Source organism: Hemitrygon akajei, chromosome 12 (assembly GCF_048418815.1).
Source record: "Hemitrygon akajei chromosome 12, sHemAka1.3, whole genome shotgun sequence".
Taxonomy (NCBI): Eukaryota; Metazoa; Chordata; class Chondrichthyes; order Myliobatiformes; family Dasyatidae; genus Hemitrygon; species Hemitrygon akajei.
In genome coordinates this window covers 34,381,969-34,398,941 of record NC_133135.1, presented here as the reverse complement: position 1 = coordinate 34,398,941, position 16,973 = coordinate 34,381,969, and the positions used below count along the sequence as shown (strand labels likewise).

General features: G+C 38.2%; 1 protein-coding gene across 2 annotated transcripts in view; it reads right to left on the bottom strand.

Moving 5' to 3' along the window:
- kif2c (kinesin family member 2C) overlaps positions 1 to 16,973 on the bottom strand; it is a 75,855-nt gene that overhangs the window by 24,498 nt on the left and 34,384 nt on the right. For both annotated transcript variants that reach the window (XM_073062885.1, XM_073062886.1), the window contains exons 4-12: positions 15,178 to 15,232; positions 11,221 to 11,328; positions 10,107 to 10,204; positions 9,703 to 9,801; positions 9,282 to 9,336; positions 7,173 to 7,335; positions 4,926 to 5,016; positions 1,286 to 1,349; positions 1,117 to 1,208 (exon numbers count right to left, since the gene is read on the bottom strand). In XM_073062885.1, coding sequence (XP_072918986.1) covers positions 1,117 to 1,208; positions 1,286 to 1,349; positions 4,926 to 5,016; positions 7,173 to 7,335; positions 9,282 to 9,336; positions 9,703 to 9,801; positions 10,107 to 10,204; positions 11,221 to 11,328; positions 15,178 to 15,232 — 825 coding nt within the window. The remainder of the gene's footprint in view (positions 1 to 1,116; positions 1,209 to 1,285; positions 1,350 to 4,925; positions 5,017 to 7,172; positions 7,336 to 9,281; positions 9,337 to 9,702; positions 9,802 to 10,106; positions 10,205 to 11,220; positions 11,329 to 15,177; positions 15,233 to 16,973) is intronic.

The window sequence follows — 16,973 nt, the reverse complement described above, 5'->3', positions numbered from 1 at the left end:
AGGAGATTTACCAGGATGTTGCCTGGATTGGAAAACAAGTCTTATGAGGAAAGGTCAGCAGAGCTGGGACTTTTCTCTTTGGAGTGTAGAAGGATGGGAGGGAACTTGATAGAGTTCTACAAGATTATGAGAGGCATAGATAGGGCGAATATCCAGTACCTGTTTCCCAGGGCACAAATAGCAAACACCAGAGGGCATATGTACAAAATTAAGGGAGGGAAGTTTAGGGGAGACATCAGGGGTAAGTTGTTTTTTAAAAAAAAACAGAGTTGTGAGTGCCTGGAATGACTTGCCAGGGAAGGTGGTGGAGGCTAAAACATTAGGGGTATTTAAGAGCCTCTTAGACAGGCACATGGATGAAAGAAAAATAGAGGGTTACGGGGTAGTGTGGGTTTAGTACTTCTTAAGGAATATATGGATCGGCAACGCTTCAAGGGCCGAAGGGCCTGTACTGTGCTGTAGTATTCTAATGTCTAGTGTCTAGAAATAGGAGCAGGAGTAGGCCATCCGGCCCATCAAGCCTGCCCCGCCATTTAATAAGATCATGGCTGATCTGTCTGTAAACTCAGCTCCAACTACCTGCCTTTCCCCCATAACCCATAATTCCCCTACTATGTAAAAACTTATCTGTTTCTTAAATATGTTTAGTGAAAAAGCCTCAACTGCTTCCCTGGGCAGAGAATTTCACAGATTCACCACTCTCTGGGAAAAACAGTTTCTCCTCATCTCCGTCCTAAATCTTCTCCCCTGAATCTTGAGGCAATGTCCCCTAGTTCTATTCTCACCTACCAATGGAAACAACATCCCCACTCATTCGCCCCATGACCGAATTATTCCTACTAAACTGGACTCACTTTCAAGGACTCTTCATTTTATGTTCTCAATTATAAAAAATAAATAAAATTTTATCCCCTCTCCTTTTTTGCATTTGCAGTTTTTTTGGCACATTGCTTCCTTCTCTGCCCTGTTGGGTGTGCTCTTACATTGATTCTATTGTTTTTTTTGTATTTATTGTGATTGTCTGCATGAAAATTAATCTCAGAGTTGTATAAGGTGACATATATGTATTTCAATAAAAAATTTCTTTAAATGTTGATTTACAAAGTGTAAACTCACCTTACCACTATAGATTTCAAAAAAGCTTACAAATACTTTCAGATTAAGATCCTTGTATCGGGGTTGTTCAAGCAGCAAAAATACATCTTGACCTGAAGAAGAAAAGTTGAACTTTATAATTTGACGATTAAACAATTACATTTTACAATAATTTTTGTCTATTTCTTACTTGCAAGAGCATAGATTCCTTTGGAGCAGTCTTGATTTTTTCCAGAGAAGTTACCTCCCATTGTCTACATAAAAAGGATGGAAATGTTGAAACATTTTGTTTTGTTTTCACTGAATAATTGCTAAATTAGCTGAAGAATCAAGGCTTGCTGTTCCAATTCATTACAACACCTACATAAAAGCATACAAGTGACAACCCCTTGTTTTCTCCATCATCACCCTATTTTTATATACAATTGGTTGGGGCTCACCATTTAATAGGATTCCATTCTAATGGAATTTATTATCTAGTTAAATAACAGAATTAGGATCAGAGCAAGGTTTAATATCACTGGCACATATCATGAAAAATTGTTGTTGCAATGCATTAAAAAGCTACAAATTACAACAAGTATATATAAAATGTAAATTAAATAAGAGAAAAATAGTGAGGTAGTGATTGTGAACTCATTTTCCATTCAGAAATCGGATGGTAGAGGGAAAGAAGTTGTTCCAGAGACATTGAGTGTGTGTCTTCAGGCGTCTCTACCCCCTTACTTGATAGCAATGAGAAGAGGGCATATCCTGGGTGATGGGGTTGCTTGATGATGGATGCCCCTTGTTGAGGCATCACCTTTTGAAGGTGTTCTTGATTCTATGGAGGCCAATATCCATTTTAGAGCTGGCTGAATTTACAGTTCTCTGCAGTTTTTCCACCATCATGTGTAGTAGCCCCTCCACACCAGATGGTGATGCAACCAGTTAAAATACTCTCTACAGGACATCTGTAGAAATTTGAGAGAATCTTTGGTGACATACAAACTCTCCTCAGACTCCTAATGAAATATAGCCATTGAATGCCTTCTTTGTAAATGCATCATTGTGTTAAGTCCAGGATAGGCCATCACTGATGTTGACACCAGGAACCTGAAACTGTTTACCTCTTCCACTCGATGAGGACTGATGTGCGTTCCCTCACTTTCCCTTCCTAAAGTCCACAATCGATTCCTTAGTCTCAATGGCATTGATTACAATGGTGTTATGATACCACTCAATCAGTTGATCTAGCTCACTCATGTATGCCTGCTTGTCACCATCTGAAATTATGCCACCAACAGTTGTGCCATTAGCAATTTTATAGATGGCATTTGAGCTGTGCCCAGCCACACAGTCATGCATGCAGAGAGCAGAGCAGTGAGCTACGCATGCATCTTTGAGGTGTACTCGTGTTGATTGTCAGTGAGGATGAGATGTTTTGAGAAGTTTAGGAACTTGTTGATTAGAATTGAGGGTATGATGGTGCTGAATGCTGAGTTGTATTCAATAAACAACAGCCTGATATAGGTATTGCTATTGTCCAGGTGATCAAAGGCCCAGAGGAGAACCAGTGAAATTGCACTTGTTGCCGAGCTATCATGGCAATAGACAAATTGCAGCGGGTCCAGGTCTTAAGAGTTGATTCTGGCCATGACCAACCTGCCAAAGCACTTCATCACAGTAGATGTGAGTGCAAATGCACGATAGTCATAGAGGCAGCTCACCCTGGGCACTGGTATAATTGCTGCCCTTTTGAAACAGGTGGGAAACCTCTGACTGCAGCAGTAAGAGTTTGAAGATATCCTTGAACAGTCCCATCACTTGGTTGGCACAGGTTTTCAGTGTCCTATCAGGTACACCATCAGGGCCTGAAACCTTGGGAGGGTTCACCCTCTTGAGATGTTCTGAGTCAGAGATCCCAGGGTCACCAGATGCTGCAGGGATTTGCACAAATGTACGTTTATTCTCTCTTTCAAAGCATGTACAAAAGGTGTTGAGCTTAACTGGAAGTGAAGCATCACAGCCATCCATGTTACTAGGTTTCACCTTGTAGGACGTAATGGTCTGCAAACCCTGCCTCAGCTGATTCTGTCTCTAACTTCAATCAAAATTGTTTTTTCACTCTTCTGTAGCTCATACTTGGACTTCTTGCTTAGTTTTGGTTCACTGGTTTTGAATACCACATATTTGTTTATTTAATGAGATACAGTGTGGAATAGGCCCTCTGAGCCACACCGCCCAGAAATCTGCCTACTTAATCCTAGCCTAACCATGGGACAATTTACAGTGACCAATTAACATACCAACCAGTATGTCTTTGGACTGTGGGATGAAACTGGAGCACCTGGAGGAAACCCATGTGGTCATGGGCTGAATGTCCAAACTCCTTACAGGCAGTGGTGGGAATTGATCCGGGGTCGCCTGTACTGTAAAGCGCTGTGCTAATTACTACGCTACCATGCCGCCCTCAGCAAACTATGAATCTTTTGGTTCATCCGCAGCTCTTAGTTTGAGTATGTCCAGTATGTTCTAGAAGGTGCACACATTATCACCAGTCTCAGTGACAACTGGTGTATTCATTCAGATTTGAAGAGAAATCCCTGAATATTGTCCAGTCTACTGACTCAAAGCAGTGCTGTAAAGTGGTCCTCTGTCACCCTTGACCCTCTTGGTCCTCACCACTGGTGCTGCATTTTTTAAAGAAATTGAGCTTGAATCACTTTAGGCTATTTTGCAAATATCAGAAGCTTGCATAAATATTTTAATTATTTAGATAATTTTAATAGCTGGCAGTCAGATCATATATGGAATATAAAGGAACTGGCTTTGGCAACTGTCTCTGCCAGCACCTGAGACAACTGTGTAAAGAATGTACCTGACACTCCCCTCCCCCCACATGCTTTCCTCCAATCACCTTAAACTTATGCCCTCTGGTATTATCCATTTTTGCCTGGGGGGGGGGGGGGGGGGTAAAGTATCTGGCTATACACTCAATCTATGCCTTCCGTCATCTTGTACATCACTAACAAGTCACCTCTAATTCTTCATTTAAGCCTTGAAGCAGGTCAGAGAGAAACATCCTTAGGTCAGTTAAGGTCTAACTAGTGCTCCTCTCTCCAGAATCTCTAACACCACTGTTTTGTGGAAGTGCACCTCCTGCTCTGCTGCTGGAAATACATATTCAGAGTAATGATTGCCAGACTTACTGGAAAATCTAAGCAAAAGCAAACAGTTTTCTTTTGCTTCCTTTTTAATATATATTTGAACTGCCTTAAAGTCTCCAATTATTACAAAATGTAAAAAAAAGGCCACAAGGGTGACCAGGGCATTTTTGTTTGGGTGGGTGAGAATCTTGGTATCTGCTGCTCAAGGTTTAATATTTTTGTGAAACACTTAAATGAGATGGCAGTAGCAAAGGAGAGTTTGGGGTGGGGTAGGGTAAGAGTCAAATCTAGCACGATCCAGGCCAGAAGCTGCACAACCTTGTGTTTTCAGGCTCATGCTCCAATTTCCAATCTTCTAAATTACTTCCTTTAAAATGTTTAGTGCTCAGACCCAGCTTTCCAACATCGTTCCAAATGCAGATCAGAAGTAACTGTGCAGTGAAAACAACAGACAATGCTCCAAGGTGGATTTAACCTATTTTCCACAAAAGGGCAAACGAAGCAGCTGCAGAGAAGACTCCCATCTCTAATCATTAACTGGTGGCATTTCTAACTGAGGGGTGGCAACATCCGGAGGCATGTCTACAGTCCAGCAACTCCATGCAAGTCTACAGTAAAATTAAAAAGGCAAATGACGGAAAGGATTCCATGTTAGAGTAGACGACATGCATAGTATCTTACATGAGTTTTGCCACTTCCAGTCTGCCCATATGCAAAGCAGGTAGCCATTCCTCTCTCAAAGATGGTTTGTACTAAAGGCTTTGCTGTGAACCTGTGATTAAAAATAATTAAAATTAAAACAGTGCATTTTATTAGCATACACAACTTAGTCCAAATTCAAGGGGCTATTTGAATAGGATGAAAAACTTGAAGACCTTATTGCAGAATCAAACTACAGTGGATTCTGGTTAATTGGGCCATCAGTTAATCAGAGCAGCTGCTTATTTGGGACAAATATTAAAGAAAAACTAATTGAGAAAATAGCTGTGATTTCCTTTGTTTATTTGGGACTGCTGCTGAACAGTTTCTAACTAGCGTCAGTCACATGTGTTTGTGTGACCATTACGCATTTCACTGTGCTTCGAGTGAACAGTTTTTAATTAGCATCAGTTGCCTGTGTTTGTGTTCAAAAAGCAGTGATTTTTGTCACTAAGTTGGCAGCAAATAAGCAGTAACACAATTATGAATGGTTTTGCTCACTGTGGTTTCAAGCATTTAGTCTTGCAGATGTCAGAAATAGCTGGGAGTGAAAATGAAATGAGTTCACTACTTCATGTCAGAAATTAAGAAGAATGTGAAGGTTTCAACAATCACCTTGAATGTTGCAATGAAAATGAAGTTTGGAGAATGCAATCAACAGCATTGTCTGAAGGCAGTTCATTATATACACAAGGTGTCTGCACTGATTTTGTTCATTTACAGTCAAAAGAAACGACGCAGATGAATTCGTCTGGTTAGTATTAGGAACTAATACAGTGTTATAGTACTGCAGTATTATTGGTAGAGTTTCAATTTGTTCTGTAATTCATTTAAATACATAATTTGTCAGTTTATTATTTTTATACCTTTTTAACCATTTCCATGAAACTTGTTAATTGGGGCCACCACTTAAACGGGTCAAAACCAAAGCCTGTCTACCCACCCCCAAACCCGATAGACCTGATATATTGGGATTCAGACACAGGCAGTTCAGTACTTATATACAGCTTCATATGCAAGCAGACCACTATGGCTACATCATTTCAAGTATAACCCAGATTTTCTTAAAACAACTAATGCTAAAATAAACTTTCCCAAACCTGACAGGTAGATCAAGAACCAAATAGATTGTAGTACCCAAATATTGCATTACAGAACAGCCATTAAACTCTACCAATTTATATGACAACATAAGACCCAAATAACTGCAATACATTTCATAGCAAGCTAATATCAACAACTTCCTATTGGATTCTTTTCTATACATATCACTCTTAAATGTATGTATTCTGATCTTTACCATTCTAAGGAATATCAAGATCCACATCACAACACTTAAATTTGTTAAATTTCAGCTGTACTATATTTTTAAATACCGCCTAATGAACATGACATACAAACAACTAGTTTTAGTTCAAGAATTTAGCCCTACTGCATTCTTTGACTTTATAAATCTGTAGTTCTTGAGTTAATAATTTGTACACATAGATTCCATAGTGCCTCTTAACTCATACTCCACAGATTACACTTTAGCCTACCCTTTTCTTCCTAATGAAAGTGCACAAACTCAATATTCCCCATTTATTTCGGTCCCGAACAAATTTTGTTCCTCTGCTAACAGTATTCATCATTTAAAAACGCTGCAATTGCATTCAATCGGAAACAATTATGTAGTGGTTCTTTCTTTGATTAAATTGCACATTTTGGTTTGTCAGATTACTTTCAATAATGGTTAGAGTAGCAAAAGAACAAAGTAAATAATTTGATAAAAGAGGAAAGTCTCAACGCATTTGAAATAAGCATCTGGAATAAGTGCTCAGTTTATGCAAAATTAAAAGTTTCAGCACCATATGCCATAACGTCAAACCAGCAAATCTTTTAAAAACTTTAAATACTTTTATATCAATCACATTTTAATTTGAAGAATTATGCAAAATTACCATAGTAGAAGGGAAAGTTTAGCAATATAGCTACAAAACCTAGGTTCAAATCACATTTAAAATAGTGATACAAAATTTAAAGAAATTATAATTGAAGGGGGGGCAGATGGGAGGTCATAAGATAAAGACCTTCATGGTTCAAGACTCACTTCTACCACAGTATAGTCAGTATCTTATTCATTTTACACACACCCCATCAGTGAAAATATCTTCAATGATCACCCATTCACTGAAAGGGTGGTATAAGTATTGTTCAAAATGAGCAACTTCAAAACAAAATTTAGACTACCTGTAAACTTCTTCGTTTGTTACTGATTCATCAAAGGCATAGTCAAATCTGAAGGGCTGGTTATCCAAGTACTTGGTGAGATCAACTTTCATCTTTGTCTCATGCACAAGGACAACATTTTTACTTGAAACTGTGATAACATCAATCTCTTTTTTCAATTTTTCTGTGGAAGTAAACAAAAATCAAGTCAAACCTTAAAAAGATAATTAAATAAAGGTTAGTTAAACTCTGCAAGGTCAAGTTATTTTCTCTTGTACAAATGTAAGCATAACCTAATATGATTAACTTGAAATCTCTTCTTGCACAATGTCTTGATCAAATACTTTGCTGTTAAACAAAAACAATATTGTTACTTTTTGAACAGAATTCAATGGAAGAAAAACGATACGGCTTATAAAATTCCATGTAGTTTGAGATAACTGTACCCTAGTTTAAAACATTAGCTTAATAGCATGACTATTTTGACAAAGTGGTACATCTGCCTAAATATCACTTATAGAAAATAACTCCAAACAACAACAACAATGATGTTCACCCTTCACCTGGACCATTAAACTAGACAAGCGTTAAATTAGACAAAGTTTGAATGATAATTAAGATCACAATCACAATCACCTACCATACCCGCCTCACTGGCCAGGAAGTAATATGCTTTATATTAAATGGATACTCAAACTAAGTTTTAATTCCAACTTTCTAATCTACAGCATGTGTGATGTTAAGTTGAATACAGTTTAAAAAAAAATAGTGCCATCTGTCTGAGGCAAGAGGTAATGCAGCAGGAATAAAAGTAAATTCAGAAAATATTCAATGAGGTGCATCTCTATTTTCTCTAAAAAATGCTATGTGCTGAGAATGGCCTTTTGTTCCCCACCACCCCCTAATGAATCATTAATTAATAGCTGTCAGAAACTAGATCCATGGGTGATTAAGAATACAAGACAAAACTAAAGACACAGAAGCAGCAGTGAGTGGACCAGATAACTCTTCAAGTTGCTTCTGCCCATTGACAAGATTTATTATTATATCATTGATTTTCCACTTTGAATTTTTTTGGGAGAAAGGGAATACATTGGCCTTTATTCTCTGAACTAATCAGATTTAAGCACTGATCAAACATAGCTCTGTGGGATAGAAAATGCTGAAGATTCAAAACCCAAATGAAGAAAACTCTCAACCCTAAAGTGTCTTGATACCTTATGCTCAGATCATACAAATGTCTTCTCATCAGTTATAGAAATAATGTTCCTGCATTTGTCCTGTTGCTCATTACCTCTTGTCCTTCCATACCTCAACATCACTTTGATTCTAATGGATGAGAATAAAGATCTGCTCTATCCACACTCAGAATCTACCTAGTCCTGATGAAGGGTCTCAGCCCTATACGCTGACTGTTTATTCATTTTTATAAATGTTGCCTGACCTACTGAGTTCCTCCAGCATTTTGTGTGTGTTGCTCTGGATTTCCAGCATCTGCAGATCTCCTGTGCTGTTGGTCTGCTGCTCTACTCAGTGATAGTTCTTTAGTCTAGGAATCAACCCAAGGAATCTCAGATGCATTGTCACAAGGCAAGGGGACCAGAACTGTATTAAAAATTTCACTTGAAGCAGGACTTCTTTACTCCTGTACTTCAACTGCCTTCTTACAAAAGCCAATTGGTATTTATTTCCATAGCTGCTGTATTTGCACAGTACTTTTCAGATTCAGCTGAAAGGTCATCCACATTTTCTGAATTTCTATTTTCTATTCTTACTACCAAAATAAATAATCACTACATTTGTCCACGTTATACTCTATCTATGCATATGCACTTAATTAGACTAAAGTCATTTATGTCTTTCTCATAGCTTCCTGGAATCCAAATCGCAATAAAGTGCAAGATTAGTATTGGGCAATTTCTGAGAGAAAGTGGATGCAACATACCACAGGGTCATATTTCTGACTTCTATAGATGTCTACAAATTCTTAGATCTATAAAAGTTGTAAATTCCTTCTGTCTCAAGCAAGTAAAAAAAGTGCTAACAAAAAGATTACAAGCACTTCAAAGCCTATAGAGCAACACTGTCTTTTAAAAGGTCTGAAAATTTCCTATTCAGTGCTGAACAAACCTTTATTGCTGAGGGGTCGCTTCCGGACACAGACACAGATTTTGTGTAACTCAACCTGAAAGAATTGAAAAGGCAAACATGAAAAGAGCACTCCAAATCTTGTTTCTTGTGGTTTTCATTACTTTTTTTTTTTGAAATAGGCCCAAATCACAGATCCCAATAACTGTCAGGATCACTAAGTTATGGTCAGCTCGGAAGTAACATCCAAGGTAATGTTTAGTCTTTCCTTTTAGGGAAATTTTGATGCACAGATCAGGATGTATTTCAGCTATTTCACAGCTGCATACTGTAATTTATTGCAATGTAAATCTACAACCAGACTTTTGAGATCAGGTTTCCGAATGGTTAGTGGTAAGCACCATTCCTTCATCAATAGCCATTAAATCTAAATCAATCAATATGATACAAGATCATTACTCACAGGATCTGAAGAAGAAAGGTGAGGATAACTGTCTAGTGTTGCTCTAAATTCTGCAATCATTTTCATGAACTCCCAGTTTGGATTGCTGGTGTCATATTCCTATAATAATTAAAACATTAGATACTTAATTGTTAAAAAGTTTTAAACAAAATCCTGCTTGTAACCAACACAGACGGGAAAAAACATTTTAAAATGTAGTTTGCGCAATTCACACAAAAAATAGAAATCTCAAGTGGTGAAATGAAAGTGCAAGAAGGGAAAACTGAACCAATATTAGGTCAAAATCCTGGAAAGGAATGGCATTTTTCTGGTTAAAGTATCAAACTTTGAAGTTGGTTTTATATTCCAATAAAGTGGTATTTATTCAATTTGCACCATGTTTGCATATCTGAATGGGGTCCTACCTGTATACGCTTTTCTCTTATTTCTTGAAGCTGAGTTAGTCTATTTTCTCGCTGTCTCTTAATCTTTTCAGTTTCTTTTATACAAGTAGGTTTTCTTCCTGCAAAGTATTTTATTAATCTAGGATTTTACCAGTAACATGAACCAGTTAAAAAGTTAGCACAAGGGCAAATCAAAATCTCAAATTACACACTGATAATTTTAAAAAAGTGGCATTTACTTAGTGATCCACAGAACATGTAAATGTAGCACATTGAGCAGTCAAATGGAACTTCGATCAGGTGGTGCAAGTTACATTGAACTGAATTGAATTGACTTTATTATTTACATCCTTCATATACATTAGAAATAAAAGTCTTTACCTTATGTCTGTCTAAATATGCAATGAATAGTAATTTATAATGAATAGCATGTTACATACACATTATAGTGGCTTATATGGACTAACCCAATACGATTCACCCAGCTGGTCAGACTGTTTCTGGTAAAGCATCAGACCTAGCTCGATTGATTGAAAAAGAATAAAACAATTGGCAGTTGGATTTCTACTTTAAAGTGGAGACTGCTGATGTTACATGGGATGATGTTGGTGACTGCTAATAAATTCTGGACAAAAGTCATAAAACTGAAGTGTACAACCAAGTAACCCAGCTCCACAAACTCATCATTTTTGGGACAGCTTGATAAACTTAACCAAGCAACATTTCTTTGTTGTAATGAAAATATTAGGAGTTCTGGTCAAGGCCTTCTCATTAAATATTATTCAGGCTGTGACAAATCTGGGGCTCTGGTATCAATCTGAAAGACTATAAACAGACCTGAGAACAACTAATCAATGTAAATCAATTAATTGAGGACTACAGTATTTGGGCCAGCCGATGGTGCAATGGCATCAGCACCGGACTTCGAGGCAGATGATCTCAAGTTTGAATCCGGTTGGGTGCCAACCTGGGCAGCAGCAGCATTTGTGTGGAAGAAAGGTCTGGCAATCTACTTTCGTATTTTGCCAACTACACTATCCATAGGGTCACCATGAGTCAACAGCGACTCGATGGCATTCAACAACAACAGTATGAGTATGCATTTATAATCTAAACAAACTGGTTGATGTCTTACCTGCAGCGATGTTCTTGCAATTTACAGGGTCTACTTCAGCTGATCTCAAGTTAGGCATAATTTGTGCTTCCAGTGTAGCTTGTGCTCGTGAACGAGTCCGACGTGATACTTGGAAAATATACCATGTTTTAAACAAACAGCAAGTAAGTAATCACATTTACCCCAAGGGACAATACAATATATCAATGATTTTCCATAAAGTTAGTGATCAATCCAAGTTATATCCAACAAAGCATCTGTGAGCCTAGATTCCAACCTAATTGTCATTTTGAAACTACAGCAATCTTACATGTTTTTTTTTAAAAAAAAGGGAAAAAAACAGCTAAAACCAATTTGATTAATGACCCAATTTCCTTTTCATACCTAATGCTGCACCAGAACCCTGGAGACCAAACCTGTACTTTTGTTACCTAAATCCCATTGTAACCCAGCCATCACCTTTGGCAATTACCATTAATATGCCAATAGCACCAACAAACTGCCCCATCATTATGTGGAGTTTTATGTGCTTGATATTCATGCAATCTGATCATTTCACTTCAACAGCAGAAATTCAACCAATACAACAATATTGAATGCAATTTTATACATGGAATAAAATATTGAACTTTAAAGAAAGACTTGGTGATGCCAGTGTCGGTTTTCTAGTGGACTGTTATAGCACACTCTCTCAACTGAAAGCACCACTGGCCAAAACAAAAGGAAGCCTACATCTCGGAAGTAGGAACTGAATAATGAGGAGGAAAATGAATTATAACTCATTAAGCACTAGCTCTCAGGGATAGATCGGTACCCAATACTTAAAATTCAAACAAATAATTAAGTCTGCTGTCAACTAGAAGTGAAATGGTCAGGTCTTCAAACTAGCAGAAATTTGTGTAGTTTAAAATTTTAAAAGGAAGCAATACCTCAAAAATTGCATATGCAGGCAGTCCCCGGGTTACGAACGAGTTCTGTCCCTGAGTCTGTCTTTAAGTCGGATTTGTATGCAAGTCGGAACAGGGACATCCGGTATTATTTGGTGTCAGTTAGTCAAACGTTTGTCTTAGTATATATTTCACCTTTCTATGCATATAAAACACTTAAGAAACGTATGTATTCCAATAATTAAACCACTGTGTTGCTTAGTAATAATTGTAGCTTTCATCAGGGCAGGGCCTTTCACATGTTCCATTATTCTCATTTTATCCTTTAAAATTGTTCTTATCGTCGACCGACTGTAGCCTAACGCTTTTCCAAGGACCAAAGACGTTTCACTCTTTCCAATTGCTTTATTATTTCCACTTTATTTTCAATTGCGTCGTTTTCCGTCAATGGAACAGAAAACTACGGATTTTATGTCAATCACTAAGCAGCAGTGAACTGTCTGATTGGCCTATCAGAGTTCTCTTTAGGAACTAGTTGACTTGATCAGCATTTCTGATCTGGCTATTGTTCACAATCGCACTTAATAAAAAAAAATGCAGCAGCAGCCGCGGGCAGCGGGTCTTGTGCTGCTCAGGGTCCTAAACTCCACCCGCACTGAGAAAGCTTAAATGGGACAAGTGGGGGCAGTGCTGACTGGAAAGGGGGGGGGGGTCAGGGTGAATCTTGCTAAGAAGTATTTAAGCCAATTACAAAGTTACACACTCAACAGTGTTAACGGCAACGACTTAAAATGGCGGACGGCGTTTTGATCCAACTTAAAATGGTGGACGGTGTTCTCCTCCCTCAGTTTGTAAGTACGAGTTGTCCATAAGTCGGACGTTCGTAACTCGGGGACTGCATGTACTGTACTCCCTTAAAGTTAAAGATAAAGACGTGAATTAAGTGCAGTTTAGTAAACAGTAACATTAGTGTTACCTTCATCACCATCAAATACAGGTTCTAGAGTATTCATCACATGAAAAGATAAACAAGGTCTATTAGATTCCACACAAAATTAATTCACCAACTCTCTCACCTCTTCCACTAACTCAATTGGTTACAGACAAATGAGTCAAATGCACTTCAATTTATATTTAAATGTACGAGATCTCATTTCATTGGGGAAACCTGAAATATTTAACATCGCTTCAAACACAACAATGAAATCAATTCAAAGCGTACAAAAGATCCAATAAACTCATTGTTGATTCTCCAAAAGCTACTGCTATTATCAGGCAGGATAGCAAAGATACAAAATTCCAGCAATATGAAGTCTGAATGTTCTTGGAAATGGAGATCTTTCAGGCAAAGTTTGAAATTCAGATGGAAATATTTAATCATACCACTCAAATCTGACATCTTTATTTCCCAATGACAGAAACGTGCTAAATTTAAAGCTGCCAATTGCAGTGATAGCTACCAAAACCAAAGGAGCATTTTCGGAAACACCACTATTATACTTGATACAGAATCTGTCTATTCTAAGGTCAATGCTTTTTTCCCCTCATGCCTTTTCCTGCCTGAGATTGCCAACTTCTGGCAAGAGTACAATTCTTCATCTATCAGTCATTCTCAAACAAAAACACCTCAGTACATAAAACTCGAGACTACAATTATCAGACTATTTGATTACTGGGGAACTAATCAACATTTCAATCAACGTGGAAATGTCATGCTTGAATAATAGCAGTCAAGTCCAGTAAAAGGGATTCGCCAATCAGCCATAAAAATATTGTAACAAATAACAGCCCTGATGAAGGGTGTCGGGCTGAAACATTGACTGTTTACTATTTTCGATAGATACTGCCCGGCCTGGTAAGTTCTCCAGCATTTTGTGTGTGTTGCTTTGGATTCTTGATAAACTTGGATGAAATGTCATTGAGAATAATGAGGAATGCGAAGCTGAGGTTACTATCTATTTTATAAAATGACAGACCAGGATAATATTGCAGAAATTTCCTCCTTTCTCCAATCTTGGCACTTTAAGTTTGTTAAATAGCTTTTTGTAAAAGATAATTAAATGAAAGGAGCAATTAATATTGATTGAAAGCTCACTATTGTCACTACTTTCTGTTAATTTCCTTAACGTCTTGTATACAAAGAGGGTGGAGCTTAGTTATGACAGCACTAAATGGCAACTCCTTTGCTTGCATCTTCGGAAACAGCTCTATATCCATCTTTAATATCTCTATATTTCCCTTTCAGGGTTCTTTTAAAGACCCTGACCTGGAGTTACTGATTTCTTTACGGGAATGGGACCCGCTCTCGGGGTTTCATGACTGGCTGTTATCCGACATGCCAAGGATGCAGCCTAAGAGTTTAGCTCGACTTTGGAGGCCCGGGATCTCGTGGCTCTAGAGACAGGCGGATCAAAGATTGGTGTCCCAGCAGGAGATTGGCATGTCCCGGGAGTCGGAAGATCTCTGGCCACGTGCCCAGAGACCAGAGATCTTTGGCACAGAGCTCAGAACGGACTTTTAAAATCATAAACCAGCAAATTGTTTGTTACGTCCCCCCCTCACTGTGAAACGGAGACATCTCTTTCTCCCTTATTAGTGAGAGCGAGCCTGTGGTATGTCGAATACTGGGTGGTTGAGTAGTCTTTGGGGTAACTGCAAGTCTGTGTCTTTGCTGTATGCTTGAGTGCTCAGTGGTGGGTGCCAATGCTTTATTCTGCTGGAGAGGGGAGCTGGGGGGAGGACTTTGGGGGCACTCCCCTGTTTTCAGGGATGGTTGCAAAGAAAAAGCATTTCAGGATGTATATTGCACACATTTCTCTGACATTAAACGCACCTTTGAAACAATTTCACCGGATTTTAAAAGAGGCAGTTATCAGATAAAGGAATTCTTTTTGATGTAAAAAAATTTCAATGCATTGTAGAACTTTAGGCCACTTCCTTTCATAGATCATGTCAATTTGTTCTGTTATAGGATGTTAGAAAACCATTTGATCATGAGATGAAATATCTTCGAGGTCTCTCTCTAGCTCCTAAATGATAAAGCAAAACATACTGCACATTTGAATTTAAAGTACCATAAATTTCAACTCACTGTCCTTTGCAATCCCATTCCTTGGGATTGGCAGAGCTGATTCACGTCTTGGGACCTAAAAGAGATAATCAGTTGTGGTAACTGGAAGGGCAAGTAAAATCTTATATCTACCTTTTTTAAAAGATACCTTTCAAATAACTATTCTACATTTGCAGCACACATTAATGACACATTCAAGAATCCGTTTCAATTAGAATGAAAAAAAGACTGCTCATGACTATTGTAAATAATTAAACTAACTTAACTTGCAAGAAAAACTACTCTTTTCCAAAACACAAAAAATAATGCAAAGAAATTAAGTGAACTACTTTGAGCGGTCATGATGGGACACTTGGAAAATTTACTGCACTATTTTTTTAATGTACAGTAGCAATCCCCAAATAATCAAATTAAGATATCAGGAAACACTTCTTCATACCTGCTAGATATGCAAAACACATGAAGAGCTGTTGTTTTCAATGAAATATTTTGCCACCCCCGCCCCCCGAAAATGTCCACGAAGTTACCTATTCTTTTTCTTTTTCCTCCCAACAAATATATTGTAGATTTATTCCAATTTTCTTTTGTTACGCCTGTGCCCCAACTCTGAGGGGCCGAAGGGTACAAAGTAGCCCCCTCCTTTTTGAGAATCGCAAGATTGCTATTAATTCAGGTCAGGAGACCCAGGAAATGAGAGAGAGGCACGCAGAATCCACAAGGGGTTTGGAATGTCCTGGCCCCTCAGCGATACAAAGCCACGGGAAACGGCCATCGTCCCTTAGAGACGGAATTGTGTATTGAGTACTGTGCTATTCATCGAAGCCCTCAGGGAATGACCAATAGTGGGCTGGTTGAGGGATGGCCTCATCCCAACCTGATTGACATCTGAGACCCCGTGAGTAAGGATAAAAGAGGGTCTGGGGAACAACCCCTTTAGACGCACCAGGAGAAACGCTAGAAATCCAGTGACAGCGTAATAGCGACAGCCGGTGGAGAGCCCACGTGCGTCCTTTTCCATTTGCCTCGGAATTGGTGGGCCTCACCACGGAAGAACGGCTTTAGCTAAAAGGAGAAACCAGCCCCAACGACATTTCGAAGGATCGACATCACAAAAAGGAAAAACTGGCAAGTTCTAAAAATCCGTCTCTCTCTCTAACCAAAAGCTGCAGCCTGAATGAACTTGAGTGACTTTTATATTTCCATCGGACAATACATTATCCCCTAGACAACGATAGAGCTATTTCTTGTTGATTATTATTATACCCGCGCTTTTAGATTTAGTATTGATGACGTATATTATCTGTATGTTTGCATTGATATTATTTTTGTGTATTTTTATCAATAAATACGATTAAAAATAGTACCATCAGACTTCAATGGACCTCCCTATCTTTGCTGGTAAGTGACCCAGTTACGGGATACGTAACACTTTAAAATCCCAAAATCGATTAGCTAGAATTTATTTTTAATTTCCAAACTGGAATTAGCCCACAAAAGCTAGTTTCGCTGGCATTGTCTTGTACACCAAAAATTGCACCACTAGAAATTTAATGCTGCAGGAATAAATTAAAACAATATCCAAGTCAGCTTGTCTGAAAAAGTTATAGCATAACCCAATTCTGAGTCAAAAGGATAATCTGAAATGGGGATGCAGTTATGTAATGCCAAAGTGTCTATGAGAACAGCCATGCAGCGTGTTACCATACAAAGACGTCAGGCCTGGGTGGGAAAAAATATTCATAATTTTCTCTAAATTACCCACACTTGACCTTAAACCTGTACTCTCTTGTTATGTACACTTCTACTAAGAAAAACAA